General features: G+C 39.7%; 4 protein-coding genes across 5 annotated transcripts in view; 3 read left to right on the top strand and 1 right to left on the bottom strand.

Moving 5' to 3' along the window:
- Positions 1 to 12: 12 nt before the first annotated feature.
- Positions 13 to 12678, top strand: lrrc8ab (leucine rich repeat containing 8 VRAC subunit Ab). Of its 2 annotated transcripts, XR_013845466.1 has the most exons (5): positions 13 to 129; positions 742 to 870; positions 3739 to 5857; positions 8046 to 9962; positions 9999 to 12678. XR_013845466.1 is itself a non-coding variant. In XM_080051291.1 (4 exons), the coding sequence occupies exons 3-4, from the start codon at positions 3746 to 3748 to the stop codon at positions 8319 to 8321; spliced, it is 2388 nt and encodes a 795-aa protein (XP_079907417.1). In that variant the 5' UTR covers positions 13 to 129; positions 742 to 870; positions 3739 to 3745; the 3' UTR covers positions 8322 to 12678. The 2 variants fall into 2 exon arrangements, 1 of the variants encoding a protein (XP_079907417.1); XM_080051291.1 differs by having other exon boundaries at positions 8046 to 12678.
- Positions 12679 to 13470: 792 nt separating this feature from the next.
- ppil3 (peptidylprolyl isomerase (cyclophilin)-like 3) lies at positions 13471 to 16001 on the top strand. The gene is made up of 6 exons (XM_080042533.1): positions 13471 to 13513; positions 13763 to 13837; positions 14314 to 14407; positions 14895 to 14962; positions 15079 to 15197; positions 15326 to 16001. The coding sequence occupies exons 1-6, from the start codon at positions 13511 to 13513 to the stop codon at positions 15450 to 15452; spliced, it is 486 nt and encodes a 161-aa protein (XP_079898659.1). The 5' UTR covers positions 13471 to 13510; the 3' UTR covers positions 15453 to 16001.
- A 529-nt stretch (positions 16002 to 16530) lies between these two features.
- Positions 16531 to 19512, top strand: LOC307259936 (3-oxoacyl-[acyl-carrier-protein] reductase FabG). The gene is made up of 8 exons (XM_080040023.1): positions 16531 to 16615; positions 16777 to 16947; positions 17460 to 17638; positions 18418 to 18511; positions 18607 to 18676; positions 18764 to 18800; positions 18954 to 19017; positions 19260 to 19512. The coding sequence occupies exons 1-8, from the start codon at positions 16592 to 16594 to the stop codon at positions 19416 to 19418; spliced, it is 798 nt and encodes a 265-aa protein (XP_079896149.1). The 5' UTR covers positions 16531 to 16591; the 3' UTR covers positions 19419 to 19512.
- Positions 19513 to 19812: 300 nt separating this feature from the next.
- Positions 19813 to 23707, bottom strand: part of col27a1b (collagen, type XXVII, alpha 1b) — a 73936-nt gene continuing 70041 nt past the window's right edge. Inside the window, exons 57-61 of the mRNA XM_080045187.1 lie at positions 23559 to 23624; positions 23160 to 23328; positions 22919 to 23028; positions 22074 to 22292; positions 19813 to 21366 (exon numbers count right to left, since the gene is read on the bottom strand). Of these exons, the coding sequence (XP_079901313.1) occupies positions 21220 to 21366; positions 22074 to 22292; positions 22919 to 23028; positions 23160 to 23328; positions 23559 to 23624 (711 nt within the window). The 3' untranslated portion in view covers positions 19813 to 21219. The remainder of the gene's footprint in view (positions 21367 to 22073; positions 22293 to 22918; positions 23029 to 23159; positions 23329 to 23558; positions 23625 to 23707) is intronic.

Raw genomic sequence — 23707 nt, 5'->3', positions numbered from 1 at the left:
CGGAGGTAGCGAAAAAGAAAAAAACAACAATTGCTAGCAAGCTGAGCTGCTAGCGACAGTGAACGCATTTTTCTTAGCCATTAATGCTAATAGAATAGCGTTGGATTTGACCACAGCACGCCAAACGTAGTAAGTTGAACACTCCGAGAGATTCAATACACAATACATGTTATCAATGTACCCCTGTCACATAAACTTCAGCATGTGTTAGGTGTAAACTTCCGATGACAAGATAGAGTCAATGCGTAGCTATCTTAGCTTGTTAGCAGCTTAGCTCAGTTTGCTAACTTGTCTTATCAGCAACAATTGTTCTTGTTCGTCTTAGGTGCTAATAAGCTATGTGTTGTCGGAAACCTGTGTGCTTTCTTAAAAATAGCTTGTCACAGTTGTTTTTAAATGACATATAGAGAAAAAAAAAAACATCCCCGTGCTTTAACTTTCTGCTTGCCCAGCTATCTAGCCGGATGACAAAGACATCCCATGCTAAGGTTTCGACCGGTGAATGATGGAACCATTTGTACTAACATGTGTATCTGACACGATAAAATACACACGCTGTAAAAACAACCATAACCTTGTAAGGCACACATCGGCCGAGGTGTATAGGCTACTGTATATCCACCAGTATTGTTGTTTGACCACAACTTTGATCTGTAATAAACATGTACGTAGGTAACTTTCGTGTTTGCTCGAAAACCCGCTGAAGCCTCATCTCCATCTTTTAATGTCTTTTTTCTGTAGGTATTCTATTATTCAACCTCATAGCGATGAGAGAGGCAATTGTCCATGAGGAGTTTTGGATACACGGAGAGTGGCTCGTCCACCAGAGACATAACCAGGCACTGGAGCACAGATAACACCTCCAAAGCAGTGAGTATTTTATTTAGTGCGAGTGTTCTTGCTATTTTTGTCATGTCATCTATCTAGCCAGTACAGGCCGGCCGCACTGGAATAGTTTATGGGTGTGCTAAAAGTTTCTCTGAACTGTGGCCAGTCTAAATATTCTTCTTTGGCCAAGGATCAGACTGGGCGTCTTGACTCCTCGCCTTTCCAGTTTCCTAACAAAGTACAAGCTCTTATGAATGCCAACTCCCCCACTCTTGTCGTGTGTGTGTGTGTGTGTGTGTGTGTGTGTGTGTGTGTGTGTGTGTGTGTGTGTGTGTGTGTGTGTGTGTGTGTGTGTGTGTGTGTGTGTGTGTGTGTGTGTGTGTGTGTGTGTGTGTGTGTGTGTGTGTGTGTGTGTGTGTGTGTGTGTGTGTGTGTGTTTGGGGCGGTGGTGCAAAAGGTGACGGTAGAGTATTCCAGGGAGACACTGGTTGGAGACAGCAGCTTCTATAAGGTAAACAGGATCTCCTCCTGAAGGTCGAGGGAGGTGCTTCTCAAGGCCCCCACAGACAATACTCTGGGTATTATTAACGGAAATGGCTAAGAATAGAGAGCAAGGTGTCTCCTGGCGGCTGTGTTGTTTGGGTTGAACACGCCAAAACGGAATATCATCTTTAGAAGAGTGCCTTCTCAAGCTGACATGCAGGGTGTGTCACACTCGCACAGGGCTACAAGTTGATTTGGCCAGCTAGATCTGGCTCCGATGTACAGCAGCGGCAGAGGAGTAGTTGTGGAGTGCTCTTGTTTATTCATGGAGTTATTGCACTTTACAGTTCGGATATGTAAGTAAAACCATTTTTTTCAAGTGCGTTAAGAGTATGCATGGTGATTGTTTATGATAGTCATTATCCGTTATCGAGAAATGAAGATCCGAGTATTTGTCGATTCCACTCTCGATAGTTATCTTTTTTTTTGGTGGAAGGACGAGACAACAATATAGATTTCTCACCAAAACAACTGTATTATTCATTATTCAGCTTTCCTTTGAAATAGTTTTTTCTTCTTCTGGACGTTACATTTTAACACATCATGATGACTTTTCATTTCTCTTTTTCTAATGTTAATTTTTCTGAGCCATCCTGAACATATCACATCTAAAACTTTTTTGCTACTCTTGTCCTGCCAATTTCAACACAGCTTTCAAAATGGGATGTCTTTGATTTCTGTTTTAATTTTTTCGATTTAAATGACATGACTCGACTCTCAAGACCTACCTGACTTGATAGTAGTGTGGATAGGCTCAAACCTGATTGATTTTCGGGTTCTAACAAAACAAAACATTCCAGATCCTTATTAGAACCGGGTTTAGATCCCCAACCCTACCTAAGAGCTTTTTTATATATTCTTGAACACAAAGCATGTTGCTTATGTGCTTTTTTTCGTATTTAATTTGTTTATATTTCATCCCAACAATGTGGAGGAATAAGTGGTTCTTGCTGTCTGTGTGCCCCGTGTAGAGGTGAGGTTGCATGGACTGGATGCTAACGGATTCACTCCTAATTAGGCTTATCCAGTGAATGTAATACTCTGCACACATCTTATTGCTGAATAACTCATCTAAAATCCAATATTTTGCCATTAGGCAGTCCTGTTGGTTGATTTGCAGCATTACTTATTTCTACCTAATACACTGATCAATAAAGTGGGGTTATAAACAGTACTGCAAAATCTTTGATAGTTGATCTGTTTATAGTTTCTCACCATATTAATCACTTTATCTCCCACCTCTAGCCTTAGTAGGTAGTGACGCATCTATGCTTTACCAGCATTAGTTTCAGCACCGTAACTGACACACAGCAGGTTATAGGCCAGTAATGATGGATCAGTGATACTCTTTTTCCACGCTGGCTTTATTTTACCAATGAAGAACAAGAGAAGAAGAAGAAATAATTAAAATTACACTCATACATACATTTTACACACACAGGCCCGAAATACAGACATGTAAACAGGACCTTTACACATATGCACATGCATTGAATGGAGAGATGTCAGAGTGATGGGCAGCCAGTCTCACAGAGACTGCAGTGTAGGATTGTTCGGTGCAGACTGAGCAACTGCCGCACCAATGAAAGTTTCCTGACTACTTACAATATTTCTTACCACAGTGCTTATACAGTTTGAATAACTTAGTTAGGTGTCATAATCAGCCTCAGAAGAGAAAACGTGGGATGAGTGCAATGCATCCCTGCTAATCAGGGTAGAGGGTGCCCATTACAATGCATATCAGGTTCATCGGTTTTTCATGATTAAGCCAATCTAAAATAACTGCTCTGCTCTGTTTATTTATTCATTTATCATGTTTATAGCCGGCATGCACTGTCAAGACAGCTGTCTCATCGCCTGTGTGAAATTTGTACCCCCCCCCCTTTCCTTCATAGAGACAATCCATTTATTATTCACCTTTACCTTGTGGGACTAAATTAAAATGCAGACAAGTTAAATTCATATTTTATTGATGGCTGCTTTGTCATTTTGGCCAAAACATTTGAAATGCTATTTCCAGCATGACACTCGCTTTTGTAAGCAAGATTAATTGTTTCTGTCTAACAATAGTTTAATCAATAACATGGTATCAGGCAGGTCTCTGTCACAACAACAAGTGGGAATCTTCAAATCAACCGTCTGCAATGTTCTGATGTGTGACCTTGTTAGTTAGCATTCTGGTATTGATTTTTTGTCTTGGTATTGTGTTGTGGTTCAGGTAGCGGCTGTTAAGGGATGGGGGGGGGTAGCTTTTGATTTTGTGTAATTACGTATCTGTTGTGTTTAGGTGTCTGAGTGACAAGGATAGATCATTCAGTACATCAGTTAAAATGATCACAACTATTTTGTTTTCTTTTCTTCCCACAGATAAACCATGATCCCCATAACTGAGCTGCGGTACTTTGTGGACACACAGCCAGCATACCGCATCCTGAAACCATGGTGGGATGTGTTCACAGACTACATCTCCATTGTTATGCTTATGATTTCTGTGTTTGGGGGGACACTGCAAGTCACCCAGGACAAGATGATCTGTCTGCCCTGCAAATGGGTGGTCAATCAGACCTGCAAGAGGAACTTCAATGCTACCCTCTCGTCATCATTCCAGGTGGAGCCCAGAGGGATACAGTATGAACTGGATCGCCACCAGTACAACTATGTGGACGCTGTTTGTTATGAGAATAGATTGCACTGGTTTGCCAAGTATTTTCCTTACCTAGTATTACTCCACACCCTTATTTTCCTTGCGTGCAGCAACTTTTGGTTTAAGTTCCCACGTACTAGTTCTAAACTAGAGCACTTTGTATCCATCTTGCTGAAATGCTTTGACTCCCCATGGACAACTAGGGCACTGTCGGAGACTGTGGTCGAAGAGAGTGACCCAAAACCAATGAGAATGAACGGTTCAATGGACCATAAGGAGTCCGTTATCAGCGAGGATGTAGAAGCAAGCGTTCCTATGCTCCAAAGGACAAAGACGCGGTTTGAGCAGGGCATTGTGGACAGAACAGAAACAGGGGTTTTGGACAAGAAAGAGGGAGAGCAGGCGAAAGCCCTGTTTGAAAAAGTCAAGAAGTTCCGTATACACGTGGAAGAAGGAGACATTGTGTACAGACTATACATCCGTCAGACTATCATCAAAGTCATCAAGTTTATTTTTATAATCTGCTATACAGGGTATTACGTGCACGATATCAAATTCAGCGTTGACTGTTCGGTGAATATAGAGAGCCTGACAGGTTACAGCGTTTACCGTTGTGCTCACCCGTTGGCTACACTTTTTAAAATCTTAGCCTGTTTCTACATTAGCTTAGTAGTGGTGTATGGTTTGATCTGCATGTACACACTTTGCTGGATGCTTCGGCGCTCTCTGAAGAAGTATTCCTTTGAGTCGATACGGGAAGAGAGCAGCTACAGTGACATACCAGACGTGAAGAATGACTTTGCGTTCATGATGCACATGATTGACCAGTATGACCCTCTGTACTCCAAACGCTTCGCCGTGTTCCTCTCAGAAGTGAGCGAAAATAAGCTGAGGCAGCTCAACCTCAACAATGAGTGGACACTGGACAAGCTCAGGCAGAGGATTACCAAGAACTCTCAGGAGAAGTTGGAGTTGCACCTTTTTATGCTGAGTGGCATTCCAGACACAGTGTTTGACCTGATGGAGCTGGAGGTGCTCAAACTGGAGCTCATCCCAGATATCACCATCCCCCCCATCATCGCCCAGCTAATCAACCTGCGAGAGATGTGGCTTTACCACACACCGGCCAAAATCGAAGCTCCTGCGCTGGCGTTTTTGCGTGAGAACTTGAAGTCTCTGCACATCAAGTTCACAGACATCAAAGAGATTCCCTTATGGATCTACAGTCTGAAGAACCTCAGTGAACTTCATCTGACGGGGAACCTCAGTGCAGAAAACAACCGTTACATTGTCATCGATGGACTCCGGGAGCTCAAGAGGCTGAAAGTCCTTCGTTTGAAGAGCAATCTCACGAAGCTACCTCAGGTGGTGACCGATGTAGGCATGCACCTCCAGAAGCTCTCCGTCAATAACGAAGGTACCAAGCTGATGGTGCTCAACAGCCTGAAGAAGATGGTGAACCTGACAGAACTGGAGCTCATTCGCTGCGATCTAGAGCGCATACCGCACTCAATCTTCAGCTTGCACAACTTGCAGGAGATTGATCTGAAGGACAACAACCTGAAAACCATCGAGGAGATCATCAGCTTCCAGCATCTTCATCGTCTGGTCTGCCTTAAGCTGTGGTACAACCAGATCGCCTATATTCCCATCCAGATCGGCACACTGACCAACCTGGAGAAACTGTACCTAAACAGAAACAAGATTGAGAAGATCCCCAGCCAGTTGTTTTATTGCCGCAAGCTGCGCTTCCTTGACCTGAGCCATAACAACCTAACCCACATCCCTGCAGACATTGGCTTCCTCCAGAATCTTCAGTACCTGGCAGTGACAGCCAACAGGGTGAGCGCTTGAATAATTACCAACCATTTTAATCGTGTAGATTGTGTGTTGCAGACCTGCAAACTCATAGGAGGTGAAAAAGGTGACAAACACCCGTCCCTTCTAGGGGGGTCGGGTGTTTTTCGCTGTCCAAACGATTGGCTATTGTTAAATATCATTCACACAACCAGAGTTCTCCACTATTGCCTCCAATGTCCAGCTGGGTGAAAATAATAGCCAGCTGAGATCCTGACCTTCCTAGGGGGGTCCGGGGGTATGCCCCCCCGGGAGATTTTTTTTAAACTTTTTAAAGTGAAATGCATGAATCTGGTGCACTTTGAGAGGGAAATTAAGAGGCTAAATCTGAGGAATTTTGTGTGAACAAATAATTTGGAGACACTGGGTCGGATGAATTAGAAGCTTCTTGGATTTTCCATTAAAATGTTCATTTAAAATAAAATATTATGCAGGGTCCTCTGGGTTGGGCTTGGTGCTCTTTTTCTTTTATGGGACATATTTCTCTGTAATATAATGAATGCATTTAAATGCAGTGAGAGGAATGAAGCAGAAGAACTCTGTTGTCCAGCTATCTTTTTTTCCACAGATGAGGCTGAAATAGGTTATACAGTGCATGGGCATCTGAGCCCCATTTCCAAATGTTTTTAAATAAACTCAATACACACTGGACGTGAACGTGACGTGATCAGTTAAACTTGGATTACCTCCCAGATGAACTGATTAAATTATTGGGCTATTAACTAGGCTATCTAGATCAAAACATTGTATTATTATTTTTGTATGAAATAATAATATGATGTTAATATCAAACACACAAACTAAAAAATAAAAATAAATTGGGGGGGCGGGGGGTGGGGCTGTCGGTCGGCTCTGATTGTGAGCGCACTGCAGACACTTCATTTCTGCAATGTGCGCTCATTAAACTGTCAGCTTCACTTAAGAGTCCTGTGTGGGTCAACAGTGCAGTGCAAACTATGCAGCATAAAGTTATAACATTCGTCTACGACCGTGATGTTAAATCACCTTCACACAAAGTCTCCGCCCCAGCAAAGCAGCGAGTCGATCGCTGTGACGGTGAAAATCACCGGGACCCGGGAGACCCAGTGAGCGAGTGAGACGCCGCTCAGAAAAAACTCTGTGGTTTGATGGATGAAATCAGTCGGGGATATCCTGCCCGTTAACTTTGTCTACGGGAACGGCTTCCGCGATCTTTTTCTATGTCTCGAGTCTAACAGAGAGCCATGTCGGCAAACTGACAGCGCGACTAAATAAAGGGACTGTAGGCTACAGTGAGCTGCGTCCCTCCGTATAGTTTCTGTTTCAGTAGGCTGTTACATTAACCTCTGAAGCATTGACAGTGTTTAATCAAAGCCTCTAATTTTTTATTATCAAAAGGGTTTTGATTGAGACTTTTAGCCAATTCTAAAGTCTGAACACACAGCGGCAGCAGTGATGCTTGTGCCCGATCTTAACGCTGATTGGACAATACTCATGACGTCTACCAAAGATGTTTTATTGCCAAGATAACGATATTCCCTTGTCTCACACTACGGTAACTCGCCCACACAGTCCAGTCTGGGAAGCGCTGGCTGACTTCTCTGGCAGCTGCCGCTACCCCCCCCCCCCCCTCCCCTCCCAAAAACAAAAACTCTTCGGATCTATACGATTCACGTGGGTCATATATTTTGATTCTAAACGGCGATTTTCGCCGAAAAGCGACGAGTTTGCAGGTATGGTGTTGTGTTTTTATCGTCTATGGTTTGCAACATTTTGTTGCCCCTAGGATAGATAATTATTTAATTTTGGCTATTTAGGAGCCCAAGGGTGTTTTGAGCATTCCCAATTACGCCATGCTGGGACTTTTCAAATATGTGTCAGCCATCTGCCATTGACTCTTGAGGCTTAAGTGCAAAGTACATTTTGCACAGCATTAAACCGGGAAAATGTCTGTCTACTTTACATATTGAGATTTCTCCAGATATAGGAAAATTCTGTTTTATTGAACATAAATACAATACCGTTGTGGTGACATAATCAGGTAAATGCAAAATAAGTAGAACTAACTTTACTAAGTCAATATGCTTTTGTGTGAATTGATAAATGTTAGCTTCTAGGTTAAGATTGTTTACTGACACGTGTGTGTGAAAAGACAGGTGCTCTCATCTCCCTTTGTCCCTTTCTTGAAATATAGATTGAGAGCCTGCCTAATGAGCTGTTCCAGTGCAAGAAGCTCCGCACTCTGAACCTGGGGAACAATTGCCTGCAGTCTCTGCCGTCGCGCTTTGGAGAGCTGACCGGGCTGACACAGCTGGAGCTGAGAGGAAACCGTCTGGAGTGTCTCCCTGTGGAGCTGGCCGAGTGCCGACAGCTCAAGAGAACCGGTCTGGTGGTGGAGGAGGACCTTTTCAACACCCTGCCCACGGAGGTCAAGGAACAGTTGTGGAAAAGTGACAAAGAGCAGGCTTGAAAAGGCCTTTGGCTGTGAGTAAAGACAGAAACGGACACTTGGCCCTAACACAGAAGGAACGGCTATTCTGTGCCCGAGGGCTTGTTGAGGCAGGCGGTAGAACTGCTGCCGCGTACTGCCAGTAAGGTTGGGTATCAAGAACCACAGCAAGATTGGCAGAACCAAAACACTGATGGCTTCTGGTTTTTCCCTTAATTTCTTAACTGTGCAGTTGATGCTCCTTACTTTACAAACAACTTCTCAGGCCTTCCCATCGTAACCTAGTAATGATGCTTTTTAGCAATAATGTAGCAGTGCCATCAAGATCAGCAGCGTCTTTATACTTTATGCTTCTCAGTGGTGCTGGAGAAGTATGTAAATATGCAAAACTGTGGGCAAGATGGGGAGAAAAAAAACTTAACCAACTGTTCACAAATACAGTAAACATCAATTCCTATGAATATAGGATTAATAAAATAATATGCACAATGTTGTTAGTTTTCGAAAGAACATAGCAATGTGATCTCAAAGAGCTTTCCCTCTTAACTTCTGTCTATAGATTGTCAAATGGCAACAAATAACTTTAAATGTATCAAACTCCCGATCCCATCATAGCACAGGAATTAATCATAAAATCATGACGAGCAAGAAGGTGTTCTTTTTTTTATTAAAAATCCTGCAGATGTTTGCTTATTGTATTTCAATAAGTCATTTTATTTTATGACTGGATGTTGTATTTGGACATAGGGAATGACAAAGCAAACTACACATCTAAGTTAGCAGTCAGAATAGCATCTATTTCAAGACATTTAACTCAACTTTTCAAGTACGGACCTTACATAAATTGGAACTATTGCTCATTGCAGAGAGATAACCATGGCCTTCACATGCATGTGCTTGGTTTAAAATTGGAAAAGTTGGGAAATCATGAAAGCATGACATGAAATCACAAATCAGGGCTAACTAATGATGTGTCATGTCAAGAACTTTTATGGATTCTGGGAGAGGGATTTATGAGACTAAAGGGACAGGGCCATTGAAGAGTAGTAGCAGTGCTGCCTTTGGTTGGCCTGAGTCTTGGCAGCAGCACTAGACTAGTATAAAGCTGAAGGGCGTTGTTTCTTAAACGGAGCCAGTTTAACAGAATGGATGGCTTTCAGAGGAAATACGTGTAGCGTGTTTTACCTAGCCCTTATTCTACTGAATTCCACCTGATGGACTAGTATTACAAGACATAACCCTAGTACAATTACAAGTGGAGCATCTTTTCAGCAAGCGGATACCCAACCCTTACTGCCAGTATACTATTCAGAGGAAACTTAGAAAAATCTATTTAATGGTCATGCTGCATCCACATTGTTTGTTTGTAATGAATTGCACAAAACAAAAAGAACAAATCTTGGGGAAATGTTAAAAAAGGTTTTTAATTAATTGAGTCATGTCTGCATGGGAAGAATGCAGATACAGATCACTCTGTTTAATTTGAAATGGATTCTCTTTTTAACTTTTGTTAAGTGTCCAAAATGTGCATAATGCTTACCTGAAACAGCAGGTTTGTTTATTACCCACACTGTGGTTGTTATGAAGTAAGCACTGGTCTACTTGTGCACCCTGATGCTTGAGTGTTATTGTCTGCAAATAACAAGAAAAAGAACCTGACATGTCTTCAAATGTGTTTTTTTTTTTTTTTAGCACTAGGCCTTGTGTTTTTTTTTCAAGTATAACATTTTAAAGCTAGAATTGTATAATATTTTTACTTTGAACAGGTAGTACAGTATTACAGCCATTTCTAAACTAACATGCTTTAAATTGCTATGTTAGATTCATTAATTTGAAATTGAATATGGAATTGAATCTGGCTTTTTAATGCAAAATTAATCGGGTCCAAAATGTCCATTTCTAAAATGTCATTATAATAACATTTGGAAATTGTAGCTTTCACTTCTAAAAGCTTTCGAGAAAACAAACATTCCACTTAATAAAAAGAAAATGTGTCATTTGTAAGAAAGATAAAGGAGTTTTTAATTCTAATTCTTTCTGATTTATGTAAAAAAAAAAAAAAAAAATGTAAATGGTGTGTGGAGTTAAAAACAAACGATCCCACTATTGACCATGTTTTGATGCAGATAATTATCTGATTTAAGATGCACCAGATTACCCACACATAATGGGAGTAATACAATGTTTAAATGTGCGTTTCATTTTGTTTCTCAGTTTGATTTAATCACGTCATGTAGACAAGTGGACGTACTTGACACCAGTCATCAATTTGGGCAATAAAAGATGCTTATGAATCCTCAAATGTGAACAATGACACATTCTGTTCTGTTGTAGCCTGTCCACCTCATGACGTTGGCTGTGTTAACTTTGACTTTTTACAAAAAAGTTCTTGCATGGTGCAGCTTTAACTCTTAAACAGTAACGTTTCTGACAACAAATATGAGATGTGGAAGTCAAAAGGGCATACACATTATGATTTCAAAAATTCAGTATAAATACAATTTTCCGATATTCTTATTTGTAAAATGTATCTAGAAATTAAGCTTTTACATTTAACAAGTGACACCAACTCATTATGTGAATGAAAGGGTTTTTCTTCCGTTTAGTTTGTTGCTTTTTTACTTTGTGTGATGAAAGTTATTTTGTGTGTTATTTTTATTTTTATTTTTTTTGTGCCAGATACTTACTTCTCCTGAGAACCCATCCCTTCCTGGGAAACAATACAGATACCTGAAAGTTCAAATAGAGTATAATTTTATCATTCTAACTTCTAAATTTGATCCATGAGATAGTTACACCTCTGACTTGAGAGATCCTGGGTTCACTCACACCCTTCAGACAATGTGTCATAATTGTGGTATATGTGATTATTCTTATTTTTAATTTTAATTTTTTATTCAGGTCAGGTCATGATCTCATATTTTCCTCTGGTTTAAACGTGTGCTCATTAGAAGAGACATTTTAAATACTTTAATTCATTTTGCCACATACAATGTTAGGGGTTATTGTGTTTAGCCCTGAGAAAAAAAATATATCTGTTTATGTTTTAATAAACCTCACTGCAAGGAAAACAGTAGCAATACACAGTACAGCAACTGGGTTGAAAAGCATAGTTTAAGCTATTTACATTTATCTTAGCAAAATATTTTTAAACTATGCTAAATTGTGCAATATTACCTTTATTTAAACTATGTAAAGGTTAGTAGTGATGTAGTTCTTCTAATGTGCATGGGCGTTCTTTTTTGTCATTCATTCACTAAACTGATGGGGAGAATTTCAAGTAAAGTAGATGGTAGGCAATGTTTGGTCCTATAGAGGCTGCTTCTTGCACTACAGCATCTCTACCACAAGTTAAATTTAGGTAAATGCAAATATTAAGAATCTGTACCACACATGTTTTAGTTATTTTCTGGTATGGAAAGGCTCAACTGAATGACTGCCAGTCATGAGATTAAAATGATACTGGATGTTATGTTAATGTTTTCTTTTAGGCATTTCTGTCCTAACCTTTTGGTCCCTAGTGGACAAACATTTTAAATGTTATCCAATACATCTCAGCAATACACCACCGAGTAAGACAATCAACTAATTAAGAATGACATCAGAAAACCTTATGTCAAATGTTAAGTAAATGGTCAGTTCATTTATAGTACATTGTATAGGTTGCTAGTATAGTGTTATCAGTAAATAGATACACTTTTTGTCTCACTTGTTCTCTGTATTTGTCCTCTTTTGTAATCATTTGACAGCTATTTAGTATTATTACGATGTAACAACATTTCTCAGGAAACCAGCTAGTGCTCACTTCTGTTTTGAGTTGATTGCCTATTTTTCTTTTTTTTATTACACCTGGTATTTTTATTAATTTAAACAATTGTTTTATACAGTTACAGTTTTATATGCATTTCTATAAATTGTCTAGTTTGGGGTGTTTAATATTGACTGCTGGTTTAAAGACAAAATGTGTTTGTGTTTTAAAGAAACCACTCAGTTTAACCTTGATTCTGTGTTTTTTCGTCAATGGCCGTGTACAGAGCTGTATTGTTTAACAATTATTGTGTCTTTGGTGTGTTTAGCACAGTGTGTGTGTTTGAGTGTGAGTGTGTGTGTGTGTGTTGGCATGGTGAGATGTCCTCGTCCCTTGATGTTCATCATCTCCTCTTAAAATCATCTTTGGGGCCGTACAATTTATTTTAATTTTGTATATTTTTGAACATTTCCTAACTCAAACCTACGTATAGGTAATGTACCCATGATAAGGAAATTATCATTGCATCAGTATTGACATGAATGGTTCGTCATTGAGAATTATGTTTGAACGTGTCTTTCCTATCTCCCCTGCACACCAATCCACTCTAGAGGTTATAATAAAATAAACTTGGTCGACTAGATTTGTCTTGGTTTCTGTAAGTGTTTGAATGTGGTGAAGGATTCAGTTCTGTGTTGGTTATTTAACCTGTTAACGGCCCAGCTACCACATTTACATGTTTGTTTTACATTTATTAGTTTATCTATTATTCAGAGGCACAGCAGCGCCTGTATCACAAGGTTATAGGGCCTATAGCTATAACCTTGTGATACGGATCCTCCTGTGCCGGGTTTCTTCTGTTACTTCTGAATAATAGAGATAATATAGGACCATCTATATAAAAAATGTATTTAACCATTTAAACTCTGCATTAACACTAAACTGGTTAATCCTTAAAGTTTTCTTGGGATTATGCGCCATTATAAAACAGTACTGCCTACTCCTTAACTGTAATATAATAAGTGTAGGCTACCACCGCCTTGAGCACACGCTCTGTGTATCAAACTCTGCTCAATATCTAAGTTTTGTGACAATATGTTACATGTTCCTAAATTACCTAATATCATATCTGGTAAAAACTCAATAAAATGCGTAGGCTTGATAAATCTTTGACCAAGAATGGGAACATTGAGGGCTTATTAGGGTAACATAACAGCTTTAAATAGTTAATCCATGTTTTAACAGCATCACAAGTGTAAATTCATCATATTTGTGACATTACTTAACGATTCTCACAGAAACACATAATATGGGGAATAGGCTACATCACATTTGATTTTTTGCCATTATTAGTTCCTTTTTTTATGACGCCAAATTCCTCGCGGAACCTTTCAGCTCTGAGCTTATGCATCCAGACGGACTTGTTTCTCCGACACACTCGCTCGTAGACGCGACGTTTGAAATGGTAAATTGTTAGATGTTACAATATCCAGCCGGATAAATTGTTAATGTGTAATACAACAGAAGAGCTAAAGAAACTAGTAGCTATACGATGTTTAAATGAGGATACTGTTTTTTCATGAAGGTAGCTTTTGTAATGAGAACGTGCTTAGTGCAGTCTGAGTAGGCTATCATGCTAAGCTAAGTAGCAAACAATAATGTTTGGTAGTTCATGTGCCTCTAAAGTTGACTTAACCTTTTGTGCATTTTCCAGGCTGTCACGCTTCAGACAGATCTAGGAGAGATTAAAATCGAGTTGTTTTGTGAGCGAGCACCCAGAACATGCGAGGTGAGTCAGATATAGATGGCTTGTATTATTGTGCAAACCATCTGCATTCAACTTGTGTTATTATACATTGTGAAGTATATTTCTAATATTCCTGGCTTGTCTGATATTGTTACAGACATGGTTATGTTGTGTCAAATTCAATGTCTTTATTAGGTACTAAAAAAACAAAACAAAAAAATATATCCTTTGATAGTTTTCTCAAATTGTATGTATAATGGAAGGCCTTAAATTTAACATGTTGAAACCAGCAGCGACCCTGAAACGGAGTCTCTTTTTAATACTCCTGGTTTTTGCATGGAATATTATTCTAGACGTGGTAACTTTGTGTTTACTTTACAGCTTTTGTGTTTGTGTTTTGTTTTGGAAAATAGAAAGTAGTGCAAATCACCCTTTGCTATGATATATTAACACAGGTTTGCACATGTTTTGCCCAACAAAGTCATGGGATATTCTAACATCTTTTTCGTTGTTTACAGAACTTCCTCGCATTGTGTGCCAGCGACTTCTACAGTGGCTGCGTTTTCCACCGAAACATTAAAGGTTTCATGGTCCAAACTGGAGATCCTACAGGTAACAGGACTGTTGTTGCACCTGCTGCATTTCAATACACCCTGTGTTCCACATCTTTTTATTAGCCTACATATTACAGCTGACCTTAAAACATAAGTTTGCTTACAGTGTGCATACAATTGGGACATACTATTTCTTCATAACATTGAGCTTTCACCCTCTTATCTCTGCTTAAGTCCATGATTGTTCTCTCTGAGCGGCTCAGTCAATATGAGGTAACTTCAGAATAGCCAAAAAAGCATGCTGTCTTACTGTTCATACTGCAAAATGCGATTCTTTGTAGTAGGACATCCGGGTATATTTGAATTACTGCAGTTGATCTCAATGCAATTGTACAAGTGACAGCTTTGATATAAGAAATTAAGCTCAAATTGCTTTTCAGTGATACAAAGACATAGTATTGAAGTATGGGTTTTGCAACATACAGAGGAAATGTCTGAATTCACATCCTCACTTCCCGTTTCTGTGTTCTGATCAAACCATCCAGGCACGGGGAAAGGAGGAACAAGTATATGGGGTCGCAAGTTTGAAGATGAGTACAGTGACCATCTAAAGGTGAGAACCTATTGACTTGAGCAAAGTTTACCCAACAATAGTTCATCAAGGATCAATGTTTAACTTTGTCACTTTTATGTTCGGCTTTCTTACTTTTTTTTGGTTTGCTTCTTCAGCATAATGTAAGAGGAGTGGTGTCAATGGCAAACAATGGCCCCAACACAAATGGCTCCCAGTTTTTCTTCACATATGCCAAACAGCCTCACCTGGACATGAAGTACACCGTGTTTGGAAAGTACGTAACCTTATAATGTGTGTTCTGTGAGACAATTGTTTTGGTTCCATAGCTGGTTTACAGTTAGTTTATTGATTTAAAGTATAACATGTAATAGCAGCTGACATCATATTCTGTTCAACACGCAGGATTATCGACGGCCTGGAAACTCTGGATGAACTGGAGAAACTTCCCGTCAATGAGAAGACATTCCGACCGCTGACTGAAACCCGGATAAAGGATGTGACCATTCACGCCAACCCCTTTGCTGGATAGATGTCTTTCTCATAGCATGTGCAGATGCCCAGGCTTAGACTATACCATAAGACAGTTGATACAGTGTTGAGTAGCTTTGCCAAGTTAACATGCAAAACTTGTCATCAACAATGAACAGGATATTGACTCTGACACTGTAAAATGTCTTCACAAAATTATGTTTTTATGCCAGCATTTTCTGACAAGAATTCCCCAGATTTAAATGTATCATTTGGATGAATACAATACCTTGAGTATCTATAGAGCAGTGCCAGATTTTGTATCACAAAGCAAAAATTCAGCAGTATGCTTTCTCCGAATTCGAGCTGCGTATGATTGGGATTTGTATATAATGGTTGCATCCATTTTAAGCCTGTCTTGTTTTTTTGTGTTTTTTTTTAAAGCCCTTGTGATCCAGGTTTTTCTTCTTTTAATTTTTGGTGTGTCACAATTCAGTTCAAAAGGAAAACCTGCCTGAGATGTACAGCACTGCTATACACATTAAGATTTTTCCATTGGCTATGTAAATTGTTGCCTCTGTTTTGTATGAAATAAATATTTTATAAATAATATATTCTGTTTTGTGTGTGTGTGTGTGTGTGTGTGTGTGTGTGTGTGTGTGTGTGTGTGTGTGTGTGTGTGTGTGTGTGTGTGTGTGTGTGTGTGTGTGTGTGTGTGTGTGTGTGTGTGTGTGTGTGTGTGTGAAAGAGAGAGAGAGATTTAATCCCTGCAGGCATGAATTTGACAAAGTATGTCAGGGAAATAAAATATTTAATACTTTTCTAACATATAATTCAATGAATTTTTCAACTGCAGTAATAATTGTTTAATGTACCAATTAATAAAATATGCCAAACTTATGCAATACAATAGTAAATCCCCAGTCACTGATGTGCAAATTTACTGCTAAACCTACTACATTGACCACCACGCATGAAAGGATTAAAAGGATTTCCTCCTTTCAAAAATACATATTTATAAAAAGGTCCACTAGAAAGGACTAGATACCAGTATGGAAAAAATGCTATTTTGCAACCATGAACTACAAATCAGTCACTGCATGGAGCGTCAAACTACGTCATCACCAGTGGACGCACTGCCTGAAAACTACATACAGGACCCGGTGCAGACATAAACATAATAAAGGACCCCAAGAAACCATGGCCTCAGACGAAGCTTTTAAAGTATGCTTATTTTCTCCTAGTTTGGTTTCCGTATCATTCCATCATTACTTATCTACATTGAAATAAATGACAGCCAATTGTACTGACCATAAGGTAACCTACAACGTGGACAGCTGACATACAGGTCTAACCTAAACATGGCGTTTGTGTGTGTGTTTTAGGTCTCTTCTCTAAAGGGGAAAGTCACCCTGATAACCGGGGCCAGCTCCGGTATTGGGGCAGGAACCAGCATCCTGTTCGCTAAACTCGGGGCCCTTCTGGCTCTGAACGGCCGCGACGTCGAGAACCTCAACAAAGTAGCCAAAAAGTGCACGGAGTGTGGAGCTGCCGAGGTAAACCTGAATGGACACTGTGTGACTTGAATAACACTTTAACTAGACTTAACGAAACCGGTTTCAATGAGTGGTGTAGGCTTATATTTGAACAATGTGTACTGTGTAGCATATATTTATTCTTATTAGCCTTTTATTATTAATATATATTATTAAATAGATCAGAATGGGATGATATGGTCAGTTGCATCATTGAAGTGTCACAATATTATTATTTGGCTTATATATTGAATGATCTGAAATAAAATAATGACATAGGCCTACCAGAATAAAAAAAAACATTTATTTCACAATTGTAAGTATATTCATTTTACATTTTCACTTCAGCAAGGAAGAAGACATGTTTTATGCTTTATGTTTATGTTACGGAATTGATGTAGTTTTTCTCTGCAGTTTTGGATCTTGTAAAATTGTTAATTAGTTTCCTTTGGATGGGCATTAAAAAAGTGAATTTCAATTACATTTAAACACATGCATGAACACAATGGCACATTGTTTGTCTGTGTATTCAGCCTTTGCTTGTTCCTGGAGACCTAACCGATGAGGAGACGGTAAAGAAGACGGTGGAGGCAACCATCGCTCACTTCGGCCGGCTGGACGTCCTGGTTAACAGCGCTGGTATCCTGGCCATGGGCAGCATCGAGAACACAGACCTGGCCCAGTATGACAGGGTCATGAACATCAACGTCAGGTATGCTTTCAAACACCAGGTTATGGCATCATAACATAATGGAGACATATTAGTGCCAAGCATACAGTAGCTGTTATATTCTAGATAACAAAAACATAGCGTTTCTTCGAAATTTGAAATTGGTTTAGAGGATTTCTGGAAGAAATATGATTCTTAAGGTTTTGAAATATATTTAGTTTATTATAAGTTATAGTCTCCGTATGAAACTTCAAAAATGTCAATTTCATTGGAGAGTTATCGGAAAGAAACAAAACATTTTTTGAGGCAAATGGAGCTGGAATTTGATGGAAATTAATAAAAGAGCATTTTAATTAATGTTGGCTGTTTTTGTAGGCTATAAATCTCACTACACAGTATGCATTTACATGCTTGAGAAAATCTAAATTTGACTATCTTAACACTATGGAGACACTATGTGTGCATAAATATCTACTGTAGGGACATGACTCCATGGAGTCCATTGTAAGTTTTGTGGTTCATATACTAGGACAGGCTACTGCTAATACAGAATTCTAGGTGACAAGTGAAAAGTACAGGGTTCCCTATAAAGAACACCCGACTTTGACCCTGTCATAGATCCACAGAAACACCAGATGTATATCACAACTCTCCAACCATCCAGTCTGTATGTGTGGATGAAGGTGTGATACTGCTGTTATCGTGCTGGTGAATCCCATGGCAGATCTCACTTTCCTTAAGATATCACAAGACTAGTAGTACTCACTCCCCAAACTACCATTTCACTAAGCATGCCCCCTAACTTGCATTTCATATTTCAGATCTGTTTTCCACCTGACTCAGCTTTGTGTGCCGCACCTGATCAAGACCAAAGGCTCCATCGTCAACGTATCCAGCGTCAACGGACAGAGATCGGTGGGTGTTCAACAGCTGGCCACATGTTTCCCACTCCATGTCTCTGTTACTTTAAGTGTATTTGAGAATTGTGACAGACTCTTCTTTCCCCGTAGTTCCCTGGCGTGTTGGCCTATTGCATGTCCAAGTCGGCCATCGATCAGTTCACACGTTGTACAGCACTTGGTGAGTGAGATTTTTTCTCAGATTTTCCACCATGTGTTCAGCATCGTCAAAGTTCCAAATATAAAAAGCCTGTCTCTTATATTCCAGAACTGGCATGTAAGCAAGTCAGAGTGAACTCTGTCTGGTAAGTGTTTTAATGAATACATTGTTATCTTTTTTAAACAATTAGTTAACAGTGACCCTATGGATTTCTGATTTAAAAAGCACTGACATGTGTTGACACTGTTGAGAATGACTGTTCATATTTGGTTTCTCTACTCCTTCTACATCTCTTAAGCCCTGGTGTGATCATCACAGATGTCCACAAGAGAGCAGGACTGGATGAGGACCAGTATGTCCAGGTAACACATCATGTCAATACTTTATCATAATACATCACAAATCAATATTGTTGGCTGCCCAGGCCAGTGAAAATATCAAAGGGGTCAGTAAAACTCCTCCATCATCTCAATCATTTATCTGATATCTTGACATGTGCTGCAAGTAATCCCAAACGTCCCCTCATTCTTCATCTCTCGGTCTATTTTAACTGAATAAATGCCCCACACACTATCCTCATTCTTGCTCTATATTTCACCACCAGTTTCTGGCCAAGTGTAAGCAGACCCATGCCCTCGGTCGACCGGGGGAGGTGGATGAGGTGGCCCAAAGCATTGCATTCCTGGCATCTGACGCCGCCAGCTTCATTACGGGAGTCAACCTACCCATCGATGGGGGCCGTCACGCCATGTGCCCACGATAGTTAAGATACAGAAGCCTGCAAATATAGTGCTTTCAAAATCTTAAGTCTGCCTGTTTTTTTTGTATTAGAAAAGGCTGCATTTGAAAGTATTCCCCTTTTGCCACTAAGACTGATCAGGGGGGAGAAGTTAGAAATAAAGAAAAAGCAATTACTTATAAGGCATTACTTCAAGGACACATTTTTTTTCTTCACGTTTACAGAGGTACTGTCGGGATTTAACAGCTCCAGCTGTGAAATTAATAGAGGCTAAAACGCACAGCCCAAAGCAGCAGGCAGTTTAAAGGCATTTTATTTTTCCCACTTTGCTATCAAGGTTTATTTAATGAAAGAAAAAAAAACGTGAAGCTGCTTAGCAACAATGGTTTCAGGCATTTATTGAGTTACCTGTCGAGTCATTAAGACTTCATTCACACCGCATACAACGTCTGTACAAACACTAGGAGCTCATGTACCATTGTGGTTTATTGTTGTGTTTTGTAAGAAATCCTCAGAGTTTATAGATTGGTGGGACCAACCATCATTGCTGCACCTTTGAGGGACACATTCAATACAAAAATGAACAATTAATTAAAAAAGGATGGTATTGTCTTAAAATACAGTTAATGGTTTAAGACAGTTTAGTTAGAAGAACAAAGAATCCTTAAAGCTTTAAAAGACCAAAAAGAGCAGTTGATACCTTGTTTTGAACTGGAAAGAAAATCAGACTTTAAATACAATTTAAATAAAATCCACTTTAGATGAAAAACCTTGAATATTTAGACATTTATATTTAGAGAGCTTAAAAAAAACCTTGAGTTAAAGTGTCAGACTCTGTCAGAGAGTACGAAGAGTAATGAAGTTGTAAGAATACTAACCTAGAAATGAATTTAATGAAATTGGCCTGTGTGTATATTTTACAATTTTCCCTTTTCATGAAGACATAGCTTTGCTGAGAGCTGACAAGAGTTATATCCTGCCAGTGTCAACTGTTGCAGCACCAGGTGTCACCTCTATGTTGTCCCAGATTAGATCAGGTAATGTCTTGCTTTCTGCAAGATGAGAGGTGCAGTACGAGGTAGCATCTTGACACTCTTTTTTCGGTTGTAGAAAACGTGTATTCACTTTGACATTTGAAAGCACTACACAGCAGTTGTAGATGTGAAGATGTTCCGTGGAAACGCGGGGTCTCTCTCTCAGCACTGGACTGTTTATAAGAGGCTCAGGAAGAACTTACCTGGAGACAGTACACCTGTGTGTCTGAGGCTCACTGTATACCTGAATGAGTGATATGATGTTGAATCTGTATTTGCCTTAAGGCTTTGGAACAATTACTATTGCACTTTATATTACAATATACAGTACACATACATGTATAAATAATACCTTAACATAAACATAGGAGTTATTGCATTTGCAGATGTAACTGTTCCATATTTAGGTTCAGCTATCCATTGAAAAACATTTGATAAATCGGGTGAAGATCAGACCGTGAAGAAAATATGATACAACATGGTCCGAGAGGTGACGGAATAAAACGTTCATAATACTTCCTTCCAAGATTGGCCTTCAGGTCTTGTATAACACAAACAAGTCTCTGAAAAAAGAAGCGTATTATTGTTTTCCATAGGCTGATTAGTGCTAGAAGTCTCATCTCTGCATGTTCAATGGGCCTTCTCTCTCTGGCTCCCACTCCTGTTTCTGCAGTCCAAGCATATTTTGTCGAGAAAAAAAAAAGAACATTTGGAGGTCTGTTGTCCTGGGAACAGAGGCAAGGTTATGCCCCCTCCTCCATGCAGTCCCTCCGCGGCCCCTCTATAGGGCCCTATAAGAAGCACACGGGTCCAACTTCCAGGTGATAGCGCGCGCCAGGTTCTGTGGTTGGTAGGTTGAAAACATCCACTACGGGCAGTAGGTTTGGGTCCTGGGTCTGGAAGATGAAGTGGGTCTGATGCCAGCGGCCATCTTTGATCTGAAAGTAAAGGTATCATTCACATGTGGTGGAACTATATAATATTCAAATTGGTACCATTTTTACAACAGGGTTTGACTCACTGACTGCCTCAACCCACAATAAAATAGATTTATTTTTTAGAATTCGACAAAAACCTTCCTCTCCAATGCCATCACCCAGTTACTTCAAATAAATCGGACTTCATTGTGTGACTTCTCTCTACCGAAAACATTGCCATTGTGATCTGTAGGGACACAGTTACATGCACTTCAAAGTAAATTCAATTTACCTACACTGTATTGGGTGGCAGGCAGAAATATCAGGAACAGATACCTCAAAGCCAAAACCATATACATGACTTGTTACATCAAGAGGTAAGTGCAACGTTCTTGTTGTGAGTATTGTGTATTGCATTGAGTGAGGCTAGCACAGAGGGCAATAAGCTTAGCATAGGACTGGAGGCAGACAAAAGAGCTTGTTTTACTCCAAAGTTTAAATTCCAATCAAAATACTTTCAATGACCTCATGGTTTACAGCTTGAATCTTGTTTGTTTTATCAGTGAACAAACAAATGTCAAAACAGAATTGTGGAGACCTGTATATAACTCCCAGCAAGAAAACAGATAAATGTATTCTTCACAATGTTGACCTCTTCCTTTAACTAAGGGTGTCTTGTATTTCTGACTAAATGGTTTAAATCCAAGCTAAGAAAAGTCAGTGCATACCCAGCAGTCGTCCCTGGGTATGAGCGGCTCCAGGAGGTCGCCCGCCTGTATCTTCTCCCCAGTCCAGGCCTTGAAGCTCACAGCCTGGGCAGAAGGCTGCAGGGAGGGGCCTTCTGCCCACACAGGAGTGTTGAGGCAGTGAACGGTGATGTGCTGCACAGCCTCGGTGCTCAAAAGGTGGATGAAGTTCATCTGGATACGACCCACTCCCATCTCCAACTGTGAAGCAAGAATGGGTGTTTTTCAAATAACATCATTAGAAAAAACAAGCTAGTGTTAATAAGAGTTCACAAACAACCCTGATGTTAACATTAATAACTCTAATTAGTTGTTTCCATTTATTAGTCTATAATAGAAGAACTGGAGCACAGTCAATTTGGAAGTTTATAAAAGACTCCTATTCAGTTATTTATTAGAATAACTGGACTAGACAAACATCTGGATCTCAGACTGTCTTGAAGCATGACCTGCTCCCCTTATTTAATTTACAGTGTATGCACGCATTGAGTGTCTGTATTTTTTGTTGCAATATCTTTTGGCTGAATTATTATTTCAGGGCTGGAGGTTTACTTGCCAACTGAGTGAGCCTTTGATGGAGATTTGGCCAAAGGAACTAAAAAAATATGTCTTTGAGAATTATCCCTTGAAAATAAAGCTACAGTTAATAGAGCCAGAAATTAAACAGCCGTGCACCGCCATCACATTAACAACATTCAAATCTAAGCTTCTTCGACTCTCAGCATAAGGAGCTCCCAAAGTGATCATGTCTGCATCTAAGTGATACGATTTACATTTCACTGGGTGCTTTGTTTAGCAAATATTCTAAATATAGAAGTGATCCGAACCTTGGACACTGTGACTGGCTTCAGGCACGTCTGTCCCTCAGCGGTGAAGTTGCACGTCACCTCAATAGTGTCGGCAGCGCAGCCGAGGTTTGGGTCGATCCAGTAAGTGCCTGTCGTAGAGCAGCAGTAGCAGAGGGGGTAGGGGAATGGGGGGTGGGGGGATGGCTCTTAATTAACAGGAACAGAATGAATACACCAACATACTGTAAATGACCAAAAGGCAGTTTCAATGTGTCCTCACCATCGTGCATCCTCTGCTCACAGTTGTAGAGGTCTCGGCAGATCCGTGCGGGGTTCTCATGTTTCCCCAGTGGGTTTTTGAGACTCTGGATCAGAGTGCTGAGATGCTGCAATGTCTTGAAGATCTCCGTGCTCTGGTCTAACATGGGCAGGTCCATGCTCTCATAATGCTGTTTTGAAAATGAATATTTAATTATTATTTTTTTTAATTGTTTTCTATTTCTATTGTTTTATTTTATTTTTATAGATAAGATATATCTATTGAGATATAAGATATTTTTTGACAGTCTTTAGTTGGATCTCTAACTTGTTCCAGTTCAAACAGACTCAGATTAATGATTACCATAAAGACAATTAACAGGGATTGCTTGCATTGAGCATTGTGTTCCTTAAAACGTACCTCTGGCCTCAGTGCAGCATGGGAATTTATGATGACTTGAACGGCAGCACCAAGAGCCTCATTTTGCTGTCGAAGAATACAGCAATGCAGTAAGGTTGCCACAACCATGGTCATTTTTATTTTTCAATTTTTACTGAACAATTGCATTT

The sequence above is a fragment of the Ammodytes marinus genome (assembly GCF_949987685.1).
Source record: "Ammodytes marinus genome assembly, chromosome: 2".
NCBI lineage: Eukaryota > Metazoa > Chordata > Actinopteri > Uranoscopiformes > Ammodytidae > Ammodytes > Ammodytes marinus.
Note: the sequence above shows the minus strand (reverse complement) of the source record. Positions and strands in the feature narration are given on the sequence as shown.